At 38.6% G+C, this 18,811-nt stretch overlaps 1 protein-coding gene and 1 long non-coding RNA gene across 3 annotated transcripts in view; one reads left to right on the top strand and one right to left on the bottom strand.

Moving 5' to 3' along the window:
• The window catches only part of hnf4a (hepatocyte nuclear factor 4 alpha), a 67,789-nt gene extending 51,050 nt beyond the window's left edge, over positions 1-16,739 (bottom strand). The window contains exon 1 of the mRNA XM_062978893.1: positions 16,635-16,739. Coding sequence (XP_062834963.1) covers positions 16,635-16,683 — 49 coding nt within the window. The 5' untranslated portion in view covers positions 16,684-16,739. The remainder of the gene's footprint in view (positions 1-16,634) is intronic.
• Positions 1-18,811, top strand: part of LOC103278774 (uncharacterized) — a 47,412-nt gene that overhangs the window by 16,307 nt on the left and 12,294 nt on the right. For both annotated transcript variants that reach the window (XR_010005589.1, XR_010005590.1), the window contains exon 3: positions 5,453-5,594. This is a non-coding gene — a long non-coding RNA (uncharacterized LOC103278774). The remainder of the gene's footprint in view (positions 1-5,452; positions 5,595-18,811) is intronic.

The raw sequence follows: 18,811 nt of genomic DNA on the forward strand, positions 1-18,811 counted from the left end.
ATGAATGAGAACATGGACTTTACATGACCTGCACCAAGACTTATGTTAAGGATTCTGGATGAATGGATTTTAGTCTTGGATATGTTTAAAATTTTATATAATGTGATTTTATTTTGTAATGGTATCTGCTTTTATATGAATTGTTGTTTTGTACACTGTTTTTAGGCATTGAATTTTTGCCTATTTATTGTAAGCTGCCTTGAATCCCCCCAAGGAGAAAGGCGGGATAAAAATGATGTAAATAAATAAATAAATAAATAAATAAATAAATTCTAGACTAGTTCACTGGTGGGAGCTGTGCCCCCAGGTAATGAATCTCTCAGTGATAAATCTCCAAGGGACATGAATAAGACTATTTGCTTTTCTGTACAGGACCTATCTGAGTCTCGAAAAAGCTTTTCTTCAAGGTGTTGTTGAAGGCTTTCATGGCTGGAATCAATGGGTTGCTGTGAGTTTTCCGGGCTGTATGGCCATGTTCCAGAAGCATTCTCTCCTGACATTTCACCCACATCTATGGCAGGCATCCTCAGAGGTTGTGAGGTCTGTTGGAAAACTATGCAAGTGGGGCTTATATATCTGTGGAAGGTCCAGGGTGGGAGAAAGAACTCTTGTCTGCTTGAGGCAAGTGTGAATGGTGCAATTGTCCAGCTTGATTAGCATTGAATGGCCTTGCAGCTTCAAAGTCTGGCTTGGAAGTGACCAGATGTTGTTGAACTACATCTCCTAAGAGCCCTTAGCTTGATTGATCATGAAGAATGCTGGAAGTTGCAGTCCAACAAGATTTGAAGGGCTGCATGACTCCCTGTCTTGGTGTATAGGATCAGAGCCTTAACAAGCAAAAGGGTTTACATTCAGAGTACAGACAAGAGAGCTTGTCAGGTGAATATATTTGGAAAAGTTATGCTACCCTTAAGAACCAGCATGATGTATTGCCTTGAGTATTGGACTAGGACTCTTGGAAACCAGTGTTCAAATTCCTACTCAGCCATGGAAATCAATTGGGCAAATTACACGCTTTCAGGCTCAGAGGAAGGCAGTGGTAAGCATCTTAAGAACAAATCTTGCCAAGGAAACCTTGTGATAGACTATAAGATAGAAATGATGTCAAGGTACACAGCAGCAACAACAACATTCATATGAGAGAAGGCAATTTCTTGAGATACCTAGATCCAGTGCTACTGTGTTATTCCATTGCATTTATGAATCTTGTGGTAGCACATATGTTTGTAGATCATAGATAGACTTCTTGTGATGTATGCCATGTGAAAATCAATATAGGTTGGAAATATTATAGAGTTGTGAAAATAAAACTTCATAGTTTACCTAAGCATGGAAGACAACAAAACTTCTCCCAAATCACAAGGCATTCAAAATGATTTGTTAATATTAATCTCGCCATTTCTATTTGTTCGCAATGAATATTTTAATCAAAAATAGATGGACATCTTTTCTTGTTTGCCTATTTTAGATTAACAATGAATTTTGGACTGTTGAGTATTCATGTTCAGTGAACCACAATTAGAAATAAATGAAAGAAAACTCTCAGTCATTTGCTATGCACATGTCTGCATGTTGTATTTTGGTCTTCACTGTGAGTGCATTGTGTGTTGCAAGAAAGCACCCTCTCATTGGGAGGACAAACCAATCTTGTTAAGGCTTGGAGGCTTTAATGACCTGATCTCACAGTACAGATCAGTGGTTTTCAATCTTTGCTTTCCAGTTGTTTTGGACTTCAACTTGCAGAAGCCTTAGCTAGCTTGACAATTGTCAGGGATTCTGGATGCTGAAGTCCAAAACAACTGGAAGACCAACATTTGTGAACCACTGGTTTAAATAATTTCAGTTGATTTCTTCTCGTCATTCAATTATACATGTGTACAATAAAAGTATTCTCTCTCTCTCTCTCTCTCTCTCTCTCTCTCTCTCTCACACACACACACACACACACACACACACACACAGCCATAACCTGCAATGGTCAACTATGGGAAAATCTATCGTAAAGTTGGGTACAGAAGGAAAGAAGAAAAAAAAAAGTAGTTTTTGAGAATGGTCTAAGTTTCTTTGTAGAGACTGGAGCTAGTAAACATCCAGTGATGTAGACCTCATTTTGACTGTAGAATTCCTCTTTCCACATCCTCAGAATTTCCCACTGCTGCAATTGCAGCATGTATTTTGTTGCAGTTCCCCTCCCCTACTTTGAAAGGGGGCAAGTGGGGTGGGGAATGGGATGTGTTTGCCAATTAAAAGGCATGGGCACTTCCCTTTTGTGGTGATATATAATAATATTTGCAAGAGATAAGGCACTTCCCTTCTTACATACTGGAAAACATTTTTGTAAAGTGATTCAGGGATGTAATAACTCGACTAAGCATGTGTATATTTCTACCTGTATTCATGTGTGCGCTCCCTCAAGTCACCTGTTAACTTATGGTGACTTTATTTCATAGGGTTTTCTTAGGCAAGAAATACTTAGAGGTGATATTGCAAATAAGTGTGGCACACGCCAAAGAGTAGATTTAAAAATGCCAATGTTTGCATGATCTATACAAGTAAAAGAATGAGTAACATATACTGAAATACTGATGGATCCACAATTAGCAGAATGGATATGCCCCTAGTCCCTGTGAAAGTTTATTAATTAATTAGTTATTATTTGAGTTTCAAAGTCTTCCAGTTTTCAGGCCTGGCCACAGTAAACTTTGATTGCCTTGGTGGATGACCTCCACAGAGAACTAGACAGGGGGAGTGTGTCCCTGTTGGTTCTCCTGGACATCTCAGTGGCTTTCGATACCGTCGACCATGGTATCCTTCTGGGGCGGCTCTCCGGAATGCGTCTTGGGAGCATTGCTTTGCAGTGGCTCTGCTCATTCCAGGAGGATCACACCCAGATGGTGAAGCTGGGGGTCATCTGCTAGGACCCCTGGCCTTTGTCCTGTGGGGTCCCACAAGGTTCTGTTCTATTCCCCATTCTCTTTAACATCTACATAAAACTGCTGGGCGAGGCCATCCAGAGTTTTGGAGTTCGGTGCCATCTTCACGTAGATGACACCCAACTCTACTACTCCTTTCCACTGAATTCCAAGGAAGCCTTCCCAACCCTAAATTAGTGCTTGATAGCTGTGATGAACTGGATGAGGGCTAACAAGTTGAAGTGTAATTGAGAGAAGACAGAAGTCTTCCTGGTCAGTTGCGGGACTGATCGAGATATCAGGTGGCAACTTGTGCTCGACGGAGTTGCACTCCCCCTGAGGATGCAAGTCTGCAGCTTGAGGGTCCTCCTGGACTCAGCATGGACGCTTGATGCTCAAGTGTCGCAGTGCCTGGGAGGGCCTTTGCACAATTAAAACTTGTGCACCAGCTGGGACTGTACCTCAAGAAGTCTGACTTAGCCATGGTGGTCCAAGACTTGGTTACATCCAGATTGGATTATTGCAATGCTCTTTATGTGGGGCTGCCCGTGAAAATGGCCCGGAAACTTCAGCTGGTTCAAAGATCAGCAGCCAGGCTTCCAATGGGAACTAGCTATAGGGAGCACACAACACCCCTACTGAAACAGCTCCACTGGCTGCCGATAAGCTGCAGGGCCCAATTCAAGGTGCAGGTATTGACCTATAAAACCCTATACGGCTCGGGCCCTGCCCATCTCCGTGATCTCCCCCTATGAACCGGCCAGGGGAGGCCCTCCTCTCGCTCCCACCGCCGTCCCAAGCACAACTGGTGGGGATGAGGGAGCAGGCCTTCTCAATGGTGGCACGCTGGCTTTGGAACACCCTCTCCAGAGAGATCAGGCAAGCCCCTATATTGCCCTCTTTCCACAAGGAACTGAAAACCTGGTTGTTCCTGCAGGGCTTTGAGCAAGATTAGTTATGCTGTTTAAGATGCTGACCTTGCTCTGCACACTATTCACCCCCAGGCCCTATGATACGCTGATGTACAAGTCTTTATCTATTCCTTATAATTGACTGTGTCTTTCTCGCAGCCCTGATTACTGGTATTTGACTCCTTGATGGAATATACTGATTGTAACTGTGTCCATTTTAATTGAACTGTTTTTACTGTTGTCTTATGATGTTGCTTTTATTATGTTTGTTATGTTCATGCTGCTGTATGATGTTTTGATTACTGACTGTTGTTTGCACACATGTGGGAAACCGCCCTGAGTTCTCTTGAGGAGATGAAGTGTTATATAAATAAAGGTTTTTTATTATTATTATTATTATTATTATTATTATTATTATTACTCAGTGGAGTTTGGGATCAGCAATGTTTCAGGTGCTATCCAAGAGTATAGGAATCAATATGATATCATCAGATAATGGGGCATGCTCCAAGTAGTGTTACCTTTTTTAATTGCGCTATTGTCATGCTATCCATTCTGATTGCATTCCAATGTTTTGTCAGGCCTTTTGGAATTGCTACTAAACCACCTAATGCATTTAAATTTTTATTGATTGAAATGTACTGCATTATTTTTATATATGTGCTTTTATTGTAAGCCGCCCTGAGTCCCCTATTGGGTAAGAAGGGCGGGATACAAGTACGGTAATAAATAAATAAATAAATAAATAAATATTATCTATTAGCCAGCCACTGACATTACCTTTTCCTGGCAGATGTTCCCATGAGGCAAAAGATTATATTTACAATAGCATTGCTACTTGCAGAGTCTCCCAAATAAAATAGGCATTTGTGAAGGGGCTGGACATCAGATAAAAATGGACAATGGGATACACAGTCTTTTTTACTAGGCAATCTGAGCAGGATAACGTGAAACTACTGAATGGCCAACCACAGAGAAAGATATGGACAGCAGCACAAAACAGATTATTAATGGAACATTTTTGCTGTTTTTCGTTGATATTCTTTTTCAGACATTCCATATACCAGAAGAGAAGAAAGCCAGGTATTAAAAACTTAACCTGGTGCAACGTCTTTTGCTTTTCACATTCTGTACTATGACTATATAAGAAAGGCAGGCAGGAAGAAACCACACCAAGGTCAACAGAGAATACTCACAAATGAGGCTCAGCACAGTAGCTGTATTATGAAGCTGTAACTTCCCTAAACATTTACACGAGCATTGCAATACCAAGAAATATTCTATTGAGCCCAATCTAACAGAGAACAATATCTTTGTAGTCTGTAAAATACCATGGGCCTCTCTTGTTCTCCCACTCCATTGGTCTAGAAACATTTGCACTTTGTCCTTGGCCCCAAGCACTTTAGAACTATATTTTTGCACTTTAGTTCAAGTGGCCCCTCCATGCTATCCCCTCCACCAACCTGGTTGATCCATTATTCTATTTTATTTTAATCTGATTTTAGTTGTTAACTGAGTTTTGATGGTCTATTGCATTGTTTTGCTTAAGGTAAATGTTTGAATAATTGTCGATTTTACTGTATTTTTATTGTAACATGTTTTAACTGTTCTACCTTTTTGTATTTTCAGGCTTTTGTCCCGTGTTAGCCGCCCCGAGTCCCAGCCAGGAGATGGAGGCGGGATAGAAAAATAAAGTTACTTACTTACTTACTTTTTTCTACACTAGTATTTATATAGACAGATAAATGAACCATTCAAGATGGATTAGAAGGTATCAGCTAAATCAGAATTTGAAATACAATTGTGTACAGATGAGGAGCATTTAATTGCTAAGATATATAGGTTATTGTTGGAAATGAAGGATAAAATGTGCTCACAATATTGATCATAACATACACATGGATCAATGAGAGAAAATGTGGACAAAGAGTTAAAGTTTACATGAAATTATGGTCTTAGAGACAACTTTTATAATGTGATTATTAATAGCATTTGATACCAGAAATATTCTCTAAGACAATTAAAGATTCTGCTAATATTTGTCAGAAATGTAACCAAAAGTGGGAAACTTTTTATCAGATGCGGTAGACATGTATTAATGTGAAAAACACATTAGATTCAGATACATTTCCTGATGGATGATATTTTGAAATAGCTGTCAGATAACATGCAGAGGTGGAAGAATACAACTATTCCATCACAAGAAGTCTGGCTGAAGAAACTGTATAATTTTCAGAGTTGGAAAAAGAGGCACTTTTGATTAGAGAAAAGACATTAAGTGGTTTTCATAAAGATTGGGAAGTAATAGTTGTTTATATGGGGGAATGATGGTGGTGATTATCAGCAGTAGGATTTGAAGAATACTATGTTCAAGTATTATATAGAAATTTATACAGGGTATTGACTTAAAGGAAATTAGATATGTTGATAACTATATCCATTAGCTGGAGGGTTGGGAGTTATTTGTCTTTTATCTTTGTATTTTGCGAATGTATTAGTGTAGTTTTATAGTTAAGGCAGCTTTTAGTTATAGTTGTAGCATAATGTAGTGTTAGGATAGGCTATTTGTGTTTTGTAGTTTTTGCCTATATATTGTTTTATATCCTCCTTTTGTCTGATGAGATAAAGTCAAATTAATTAGGATTATTGTTCAAGTTGTTTCAGACTTAGGGTGACCCCTAGTCTATACCATAAGGAAACATTATTGTCTGTATTACATTGTTAATATTTAGATAGCTCCAGTGACCCTACCTAAAAAGGTGTTTGGAGGCTGAACCTACTTAGATGTTGAAGACAATTAGGCATCACACATGTTTACAAATCCCCAGCTGTGGAAATAATATTTTATGGTGATTTTAAGCAGAGATTAGAGGCAGATTAGAAAATGTGCACAAACCAAAGATTTGGGAGGAAGGAGGCTGTGGCTAATTCTCTCCATTAGTGGTTTCAGGCTTCAGTCATAAACTTGGTGAACCAATCTGCAGTGGGTGCCACTTATATGTCGACAAACACTCTTAGCAAGACCTCATTATTGATTTGGGCCAGATAAAAGGGCTGTTCTACCACTTGTTTAGGTTTGTGCAGGTTTTATGACTCTTGTTCCGAGGAGTTTCAATGTGTTTGGTTTTGCCTTATTCTCCCAGGTCTCCTATTGACATTGGCTGTGCTAAGTGATGTGTGTGTCAATGCCACTCCAGGAAGCACTAGCGTCTGGCAGCCTTATGACCTAATCCTACTTCTCCATTTTCCTATTTTCATTGTTGTTACCACCTCTGACACACCCAACCCTCAACCTCAGGCTTTTCATGCTAAAGAAATATGAGCGTAACCTTTACCTCAGAGTATGAAAATAATCCAGAGGATTCCTTTCAGTGGTAGCTGATAAAGTGAAGAAACAAAGGTTAAGCTTTGTCTCATCCCAGATCTGCAAGTGTCAAGTGAAGGAAGCAGAATCCTTGAGCCAAAACATAGTTAGGAGCAGTAACATGGAAGTGAGGGGACCAAGCCGAGATAGAGAATGGGGAAACATCTTGGTGAAATTTGTTTTTGTTGTATTATATATTGCTTTGTTTAATTCACAGTAACAAATTAATGGTGCTCTAGGCAGTCATGCTGGCCACATGACCTTGGAGGTGTCTACAGACAACGCCGGCTCTTCAGCTTAGAAATGGAGATGAGCACCAACCCCCAGAGTTGGACACGACTAGACTTAATGTCAGGGGAAAATCTTTACCTTTACCTGTATATAATACTAGCTGTGCCCAGCCACGTGTTGCTGTGGCAAAGTGGTGGTGGTATTGGTTAAAAATTGTTGTGTAATTTTTATTTGATGTTATTTGCATTTTTTAATTAATTTTATTGTAAGTTATATTTTTATTTATTATATTTCATTATTTTCTTGTATTATTTTTAGTTATTTTCTGTTATTATAGTATTTTATTGTATCAATTTTTAGTGTTTTTTATTATTTTTTATTGGGTTGCTAGGAGACCAAGTTGGAGGAGCTTAGCCTTCTAACTGGCAGCAATTGGATAAAAGCAATTATTCCTCTCTCTCTAATTAGGACTTTATTTTTCTTTTCTTTTTGTTGTATCAACCTAGAGGCATGGATGATGGGTTGTGTTGTCAAATTTCGAGGTTGGGGGGCCTGTAGTTTTGTTGTTTTGTGGGTCGCCGTGATGCCATCACTCTTTTATATATATAGATGATACGACATTCGCAAAAGCATTTGCAACCATCACAGTCTGAGCCCTTTAGGTGACTGTTTTTTCAGAATACATGCATATGTGACCAGAGGCAAATGTATTTGAAATATGGTGAGAGCACATGAAGCACTGCCTTTCTCTGAACGGGCTTCATGCTGATGTTATGTAGACAATGATGATATCAACTGCTACATTTTGCAGTGTTTGCAAAAATACCACTAGTCAGTTAAAATGGCACTGATTGTAAAAGGAAGAGAGAGCAAGTCATATCAGAAAGGCTGTGTTCTCTGTTCAATATCTGTAGCTTTTCTCTTTCTGTAGCTAAGCACATGCACACAGAAAGCACAAAAAGGTTGTTCAGAAAAATCAAGCTGCCTCTATAAGAAGAAAGGTGGGATATACATGTGAAATAAATATTGAAACTATCTGATGTGACTCCTTTTAACAGCTCAGTCAGCCAGGCAATTACAGAAATGTGCAAAATTATCCAGAAAATGTCAAGTTTTCTTGAACACCACTCGCTCTTCCTCAAATGATGGAGAAAAATCACTAGGGAGAAAAATCTTCAAATTTTCTCATTGACTTTACAAGGATGGACACAGTTAGGATTTTACCTTCCTAGATATTTGCTAGGAAATATGTCCAGTTAAGGAACCATTCTACCATGCTCTGTTTTGAAAGCATCTTTGCCAACAGGATCATCACTTGTTTTGAAGTTTCTTGCAATTATGGAGTGCTATTAAAAAGCCTATCCTTCCTGTGCCATTTGCGTATGTATCTATGGATTAACCTACAATAGTCACTGTATAAGTACTTTATCGACAATTGTTGTAGGATTAACAACATTTACTCAATGCACCAATTGAGCAAGTCAGAAGGACATGTATAATCCACATTTTGTGTCCTGTTTGTTCCCTTTCCTTGAAGAATTCAACTTATTGCAACAAAAAAAGTTTTTGCTCTGGAGACATGGTGATTTTGGCCATCTCTCCCTTACCACCAGGCAGAACTAAGAAAGCTACCTTTTTACTGTTAACTCCCAGAATTCCTCACCTAGGATGGGGAATTGTAGTGCAAAATAATACATTTTGCATATGCTACATCCTAATATAAAAATAGCTTGAAAAATCCTATAACAGCCTTCTGAAACCATAATTCCACCAAAAACAGCAACTGCACAGACATTGTTAGGCCAAGAGCATGATATTTTAGCATCTGCAAATGGCAAATTAGCCAGGCAACTACAGTAAACCCTCCACAATTCAAGATTTGATTGTTTGCAAATTTGATTATTGTGTTATCTCTCGGAATCTCTGGTTCCTTCAGTAGAAATCTGTGGCTGACTTCCAATAGAAGCTGACTATATAGTTTTGCTGAAGCATCTACAGATTTCTGGGGAGAGCACTTCTCTAGGCATTTATAGGTCTTCCAGAATGATTTTTTTGGAAGGTGGCCATAGAGTTGTGCTGGGGGACCTGGAAATTCCTAGAGAGGAGTTTGCCTCTGGTTAAAAAACATTCTTATTTATTTGTTCCACTTTCACAGGAGTACTATGTCCCTTTCTTGTGCCGCTAACCCCAGCAAATATTGAGAGATTGAAGTAATTTGCCAAAACACAGAGAGGAAAAACAGCAGTTTCCTTGGACAGGGCAGTCATGTGCCTTGACTTTCTCCAAGAGCTGTCTAAGGGCCCTTCTACACAGGCCCAAACCTGGGAGGAACTGGGTTTTTAAAACCCAGTTCCTCCTGGGTTTCTGTGTCCAACCCTAACCCAAACCCTGGGTGTTCCCTCAGGGGATGGCATCCAGCCCCTCACCACAGCCTCCTGTTTTCCCCTCCAAAACTTACCCAAGGGGCCTGCCAATGGTGAAAATGACATGTCAGAAGTTGGTACAGTCAACCGTCCACATTCGTGCATTTCATTTTTGTGGATTTGATTAATAGGTTCTCTTTATGAATCTCTAGATTCTCCAGGGCAAGTCTGTGGTCAACTTTGAGGGGCCTAGAGATTCTAGGACTGGATCTACATTGCCATATAATGCAGCTCAAATTACATTATATGGCAATGTAGATCCAGCCCTAGAGAGGTGTTTTCTCACTTTTGGAGGAATAAAAAAAACAACAACTCTCTTTTGCAGTTTTTTTTTTTTTTTGCGGGAGTAAAAAATAGTGTTTTTGTTATGGTTTTTCCCCCTCCATTTTTGCAGGAATGCCAAAAGAGGAGAGTCTATGTAAAAAACCCCTCTTTAAACCACTCTGGGAGTTTGTTTGGATTAAGCATGGGAAAATGTTGGGGATGGGAGAATGTTTTTAGTCAGACAGAGGCAACTTGTAGCCCTAGTCAACAGACCTTCAGGTAAGTGGCTATGGGAGTCATCAACAATTGAAGAGCAACATTAAAAAAATAGATTCTGTTCCCATAAAAACCTGGTAAAAAGTCTTTTCTCCGTTACTGAAAGGAGAGCAATTCTATCCTGATGGTGGTAGCAACAATTGTTGCCTTAATTCTTCACAGTCCATCAAACACACACGTGTCTTTGCCTTCAAATTGCCTATTGATTTGTGGAGACTTCAAGGATTTCATTGGGTTTTCTTGGACAAGAAACACTCAGAGGTAGTTTTGCCAGTTACTTCCTTTGAAACATAGGCTATGGCACATGGTTTTCATTCTTGGCCTCCTATCAAAATATAAACCAGGGTTGACCAACAAACAAAAACACACAGTCCCTCATAAATATAATCATTATATAATGTAATGTACATGCCCTCAATGATCTAATGTAATGTACGTGTCTTCAGCTGTCAGTTTTTGCAATCTTTGAATTTCATAGGGTATTCTTAGGCTGGATCTACACTGCCATATAACCCAGTTTCTGAATCCTGATTATCTGCTTTGAACTGGATTAGATGGCATTAGTCAAAGTCATCCAGAAAATCATTAGGCTATAAATTTAAACAACAGGTGCAACCATTTCCCTGATGCTTCAGTGGCAAATGCTTAGCCGAAAAGTAAGCGGTAGAAGCAGAACTGAGAAGATTTCTAACCCTGAGTGGTTTTCATAAATGAAATAGTTAAGATCCAATGTGGTGTAGTAGTTTGGATTTAATTGTCAGAGGGACCATGATTTAAATCCTCACTCAGCCATGAAAACCCACTCGGTCACTTTGGACAACTCACACTGTCTGGTAACGATGGACAACGGAAAGGCACATATAAACAACCACAATTGAAGGATGATAACATAATAACACCGCCCTGAGTCTCCTTGGGGAGATAGGGCATGGATAAAAGTAAAGTTTTATTTATTTATTATTATATAAGTGCATCAACTTGAAAATCACTTAATATCTAAAGCAGCATTAGAGGCATCAATGTCTTGGGGCTATAGAAGATGGTTACCATGCCATCACTATGCTTCAGGATACCATGCCATCACTATGCTTCAATTACTCTATATTAGGAGGTTTCCTCCACTAAATCTTACCTTAGCTTGGAAAATAAATTTGTGGATTTTCCCAACATAGAAACAAAACCAAAGCAAAAAGAGAGAGACTTATTCAGGAAAAACACTTAAATGAAAGAAAACAGATAAATCTGAACTCCAGTTCTTGAGAAAGAATAGTATATTTAACATAGCTCCATTTATCTTACAATTAAAAACATTAAATGTAATGCTTGATAGCTTGGAGATTGATTTCATAATTCTCCATATTAAACAGATAGACATGAGAAAAGCATTCAGCAGCATCCATCAAAGTTTTTCCTATGGCAAAGAAATTAAATATGTTGAGTTTATGTTTTCATTTTTTTGCTCTTCTGAGAGAACTCCCTAACGCCTTTTGTGGGAAACCTGCTTATCACAATTATACCTGCTGCCACTTTTGACTAGTTGCAGCTTAGGTGTGAAGGAGAGGGTCAATGAACAGAGAAAACCTGATGTTTATCATTACCAACCCAACCCTCCCATTGAGGCAACCCTTGGCCTGAAAAGTTGCAGGGCTCCCTTTTTGCTTGGGCTATGGGCATGTCATATTTTCCTTGACAACATCTGTCAGAGAGGATAATTCACAACCATGCTACCAATCTATTGGTGAGATCCTTGGACTGCTGACATAGGGAAGAAAGAAGACAACCTCTGAGGATGCCTGCCATAGATGTGGGCGAAACGTCAGGAGAGAATGCTTCTGGAACATGGCCGTACAGCTCAGAAAACTCACAGCAACCCTAGAGGATAGCTGATTGCATACTTGCTCCAACAGACACTTAGGTTGTAGATCAAGCCATACTTATCCATTCAAAGCAAACCTGCTTTAAGTATGCTAAGCAGTATATTGAACTTTACACTGGGAACATGGTATTTTTCTTCAAGAGACTTATATGAGGAAAAGAGACTGTTGACTTTTGGAGAATAGAAGCGTGGCCCTAGAGTTCATGCTTGCAAACAAGAACAAAATATATAAAACTGAAGATTATGCCTTTCATTCATTTTCAAAGATGGGCAAGAGAAATGTACCTCATATAATTGTGGATATTAACTGGAATGGCAAGACACAGAACCAAAGGGATAATTTAATGGTCTCAATCATCATCATCATCATCATCATCATCATCATCATCTTTTATTTATACCTTGCCTCCATCTCCCATGGTGCCATACAACATATAAGGTGCAGTACAACAACGTATAAGATCCATAACACAGTAGATAAAACCAACATATAAAATTAATGAAAGTAACCTCTAGGTTTGCAACTATCTTAAACAATGTCAAAATCCTACTGAAACAACCAAGTTTTTAGCTCTTTCTGAAAGTGCTGTAGTGTAGAGGCTTGCCTGATAATGAGAAATGAACGTTTTATGAAAATCTGTTAAAAACGACATATGAACTAAACTTACAAAATTGAATTTACATGGACAATTGGAATGGAGTCATTGATCCCAATAAAGATAAATATTCCATTATAGGTATTAAATAAGATCAAAGAAACCTGAACTTCATTTGACTATATAGCATATTTTGATTTAAGAAATGGTTGGAGGCATCTGCAGCCAAATTTCTAGACATTACACTTTCTTTCAGATCATCACAAATCTTTCTCCAGAATAAATAGGTTCTGGATTTTTAAGAATATGGCTTACTTTAAAAAGTGCATGGACATTTTACCATTTAAAATAATAATAATAATAATAATAATAATAATAATAATAATAATAATAATAATAATAATAATAATAATAACAAAATAAATCAGATCATAACCCTACCATGATATCCTTAAAAACTGAACAAACGCAATTGAGATGGAAACTTAATGAATATTTATATTCAAAATGTAAATATTACAAAAATGTAAACAAAAATTAAGGTTTACATTTCTGTACTATTTGAGCTGAATGTAAACAGGGGTACAGGGCAAACAACTATTTAGGGTGCAAACAAATTATAAAATATGAATCCAAACCGAATAAGGAAAGGGAAGCTAAAAGGGGAGAGTTTTGATTTCACAAAATCTTAATTTGCTCCAAGAGCATGGCCAATCTAGGATTCAAACTATGGACTCCGGAGCTGTAACCCAATGTTGAAGCCACTCCACCACATTAACTCTGTGACATATGAAAGGAATACATCACATTACCTCCTCTGACCTGCTCTGAATCTCTAGGCTATTTCAAACTCTTATAATTATAGATTTCAGAGAATGAACATGGATCAGCCTTCATGCAAGACATTGGCTTTGCTCCTGAGCTGTAGCCTCCTTCCTATGAGGTTCAGATTTTGAAGTTATTTTAATGCCTATGGTACATTAATGCCTATGGTGCATTAAATTGTTGTTTTTAACTGCCTAATGTAATTAAGGCTTCTTCTAGTGCTCTTCAGCTATCTCTCTTCCCAAATACACATACAAGGAGTTCAGCCTTATATCAGTTCATGCTGAACAAAGATCTTCCATAATTCCTTTCCAGTCTTCCCTTGGCAGTAGGCCTTTTGGATGACCTGAGCCCATCCTCTGCTCTCCTTCATCTTATATTTGGATAACTTCGTAACCTATCTGTTTAAGAGGACTGTTGTCCTTCTGCCAGCTCTGCTGCCTTTGCTCCTGAAGCATCATCTCAATCTCTCTGTTTTTTTGTTTTTTGTTTTGTTTCCTTCTGCAAGTCCAGACTCAGCTAGACTTGGCAGGCTTTCCTCATGACCAGTGTTTAAATAAGAAGAGCCTGCGGAAGAAACATAGAGAGTGCTTGCCTTTTTAAATCCCTTGAAACAGATGGCAAAGAGATGGAGCTGGCTGCTGGGATGTCAAGACTAGAATGAGGATTTGAGGCCCTTTCACACTACACAATTATAGTGTCATTATCCAATTGAGTCCCATATCACTCGCCTATAGTTTTTTGTAGTTTAGGATAGGGTATTTAAATTTATTATCTAAAGACTTCTAGCACCTTGCTAATCCACAAGACCCAGGATTTCATAGGATCTATAGATAACAGTTGCTATAAAAGCAATTATAATATAGTGCCATCAATATGCATGGTACATCACAGAATAAAACAACAAAAAGACAGCCTTCCTAAAGATGTACTACCTACCTACCTACCTATCAGTCTATGTATGTATCTATGAATAAGAAGGATTGATACAAATATAAAAGTAATACAATCTGTGAAACAAATTACAGTATATGAATATACAGTACATTCAAAAACCCACATGATACACTATAAAACAAAATATATAAGAAAATGAAAGTCAATTAAATTAAAAGCTTAGAAAGGCAACAAATGAAGTTCACACACATTCAAGGAGACAATTCCAGGAATATAGAGCAGCAAGTGAAAAAGACTGAAACAAAGCCAAAACAGAAGGAACTCTTGCTTGAATTAGAAGCCTAAAGTTCCTAGAACAAAGCTGGTAAAGAGAAACAAAGGCTGAAAGATAGGGGAGAACTGGGTCATGTAGAGTTTCAAAAAATAAAACAAGAAACCTGTGTATATGTGTGCCTTTAAAAAAAACTCCATGATTTTCATTTCAAGTACACCCAAAAGTCATTTTGCTCGGTCTCTTCATGGAAATACAGCCTATAGCATCTGTAAAGTGGCAAATATATCTCTTTTACAAGATCAGCTATGCTGCAAAACTGATTTTCTTCACAACCTCTGAGGATGCGTGCTAAAGATGTGGGTGAAATGTCAGGAGATAATGCTTCTTGAACATGGCCATACAGCCTGGAAAACTCACAGCAACTTAATTTTTCTAGTTTGATAAGAGGTATAGGAACCTTTCTTCTTTTTAATCCAGGTATTTTCTTGTGGCAAACTGCGAAGATACTGATGTTTTTAAATGTATTCGTAACTCTATATTGAAGTCCTCCTTAAAAAAAACAACTAATTCCAGTACAATCTGAATGTCACCACTGTATTTCGTAATTAAGCTTACACTCGCAAACCTTTTCAATGGAAGAACGGTCCTGTGGTCAGGATTTCTTTACAAATATGCTGCCTAGAAGTTAAACTCAGAAGTTCAACTAGGCTTATTCTCAAGTAAATCAATGATGGATTGTGCATGTATATATCTGACTTCATATGTTACAGCGATATTTACAAGTTGAATATTCCTTATCTGTAATACTCGGGACCAGAAGTGTCTGATATTTTGGATTTTTTTCAGATTTTGGAATGCCTATATTTGCACTTAAATACCTACATACTGAGATATCTTGTAGATGGGGTCCAAGTTGAAAAACAAAATTCATTTATGTTTCGTATGCACTTTAAAACCCATAGTTGGAAGTTAACTTTATACAATACTTTTGATAATTTTGTGCATGAAACAAAAATGATGTGTTCCGAACTATCAGAAAGCAAAGATATCATTACCTCAGACACACATGTGGACAATTTTCATTTAGTTCACATTTCAGGATTCTGGATAAAAGATTCCCAACCTGTACCAATTTTAAAATCTTCCTTGAAATCTTAATAATTATAATAATAAAGCTTTATTTATATCCTACCCCCTCTCCCCAAAGGGACTTGGGCGGCTTGATTCTGCCAGTCTCCTATGGGGTCACACAAAAATACACACAAGCTGAACCTCATTGTTAGTCCTGACTACAGCATATCTATTGAATCAGTGGTGTTGACTTACATGTTGCAATTCAACAATTCATTCAGCGAGTCTATGCTAGTTGAAATGAATGTATAGGATTCAGGAATCCACTCTAAGATTGGAGGATCCCAGACCGATCGCATGTAATAATTATATTTTGTTCTGCAAACTTTTCCTAACACAGAATTGGAAAAAAAGATGAAAAACTTTGACTTGTTGTTTCAGATAGTTCACTCTTATTTAGGTCAACAGACATGGCCCCTGTTTCTTCAACTGAAGAACTGAAGAAAGCAACATATGTTGAAATCCACCACGTGTACAGCCTACAAATGCATTTTGGACCAGGGCATAAAGGTCTTCATGCCAGATCCAACCCTCATGTGTGTGTGAGATAGTTATGCCCTCATTGTAGACTGCCCTGCCCACATCTCAATTTCTTCTGTACTCTTTCTCATCGGCAGCAAGAAAAGGAGAGAGGATAATAACTCATGTACTCACCAAACGGTGCTTCCATCTTAGGACTTAGCGGTGTAGTTGCATTGACCATTTCTCATTGGTGTTATTTTAGAGAAAATGGAGAAAGTGTAAAATAACAAGAAAAAGAAGCTGTGTGAAGGAGGGAGGGAGGGAGGAAGGGTGAGGAAACCTGCCTCGCCTGTTATCTTATTGATTCGCTTAATCAGGCCTAATGTGGGTGGAGATGTTAAATAGTAACCAAACTCATATGGAAACCAACTTGCAAGGTGCCGTCTGCCACGGTAGCTATAGTAACTGCTAGCAAGCTTGAAACTCAAACATGACTTTATGGCACACTTTTGGGATGTCCACTGACACCAGGTTTCAAGCCCCAGGTGACCCTTGCGGCCACAGGTTTGCTTCCCTTCTTATTCTTCTAAACAGATCCAGGACTCCATAGCCCGGCAGATCCAGGAAACCGCCAGTCGGGAGGTGTGAACTAGGTCAGTTTCACAGCAGCTGAGACATGGGACGTTTTATTGCCTCTGCTGAACAAACACAGAGAACAAAGACTATGTGTCTGTGTGTGCAAATGCTTGAGGCCCCTCACACCATCCTTGTCAATGTTCTCTGCACATACACCTGAGTATACATTTGCCTATATGGAAATGCATAGATGTCTGTACATTCATTAGTGTTCATGTACAGAATAACTCGAGTCATCTGGATTTGAGCAATTGGAATGTGTATATCTGGGGGCTAGTGGCTCTCATGGTTTCAACATTTAGGGACTGCCTTTCAGCCATGTTTCCAGGGCAGTCTTACATAAAAGCAAATAAAACAAATGTACAGTACTTCTCAAAACTAAAATCAGTAATGATATCTAAAGAAAATGGGATGGAAGGTGGAATGGGAAAATGGGATGGAAGATGTTGGCATCAAACTAATAAAATATAATTCATAATATACATTGTGAAATTCATGGTTCAAAAATGTAACTTTTCCAAAAATGTAACTTTGCAACAGTCTTGGAAAGTTACTTTTTTGAACCACAGTTCCTCTTATTTTCCAGCCAGCAAAAACAGAATTGGATAGCTGAAGTGCTATCCATCTAACATAGCAGAATCTCAGAGAAGTTACTTTTTTAGACTACAGCTCAGATACAACTGACTGCAAGTAGGAAGGGGCTGGAACCATCATTTTTCAGTACCTCATCCACTAGTAACACAGATCTTTATCCTTCAGTGCCATGGCTGCATTTTGAGTTAGATTTGGGGGTGAATTTTTCCAAGTTCTGCATGCTCTCATCGCTTCCAATCACCGAGGCAATTTGATTCAACTACCTGCAAGGAAAGAAAGCACCAGCCATAGATGTGACATGCTTTATCACACTGGAGCTGAAAGAGTTGGCAAAGAGTATGCATTCCATCTGAAATACTGTGGTTGCCTCCTGCAGAATTCTGGGGCTTGTAGTTTAGTGAGACCCAGGACCCCTCAGGTTGAGCATTTAAAAGCCCGTCCCCTAAGCTACAAGCCCCATAATTCTTCGGGGGCAACCACAGGATTTTAGATGGGGTGCATACTCTTTGCCGGCTCTTTCAGCTCTAGTGTGATCTCATCAACAGTTCTTTAGATCTGCTACCTAAAGTCACCATGGACTTTGTACTGTTTTAATGATTTGTTATTGTTTTTACTGATCCTGTGTCAGCCACTCTAGGAGATTCTGTGGATGAAGAATGTGGTAATAAATGCTTAAAAGAAATGATGAGACTGTTGGATTTGGATGACAGACACCAAAGTTTAAATCCCAATTTGTCTCTAAAGTTCACTGTTTGACACTCAAAATAAATCTGTCATCCTAACCTTGTGAAAACAAAGTGAAGAATGGCCATGTATGCCACCCTGAGGTGTTTCATGAAAACTAACAAACAAAAGAAGAAATTCTCCCACATGCTCTGGAGACTAGAACATGGAGCAATGGATTCACATTGGAGGAAACAAGATTCCACCTAAACATTAAGAAGAACTTCCTGTTGGCAAGAGCTGTTCAGCAGTGGAACTCTCTGCACCGGAATGTGGTGGACTCTCCTTCTCTGGAGGTTTTTAAGCAGAAGCTGGATGGCCATCTGTCGGGGGTGCTTTGATTCTATGCTGCTGCATGGCAGGGGTTGGTCTGGATGGCCCTTGTGGTCTCTTCCAACTATGATTTATGATTCTAT

The sequence above is a fragment of the Anolis carolinensis genome, chromosome 4 (assembly GCF_035594765.1).
Source record: "Anolis carolinensis isolate JA03-04 chromosome 4, rAnoCar3.1.pri, whole genome shotgun sequence".
NCBI lineage: Eukaryota > Metazoa > Chordata > Lepidosauria > Squamata > Dactyloidae > Anolis > Anolis carolinensis.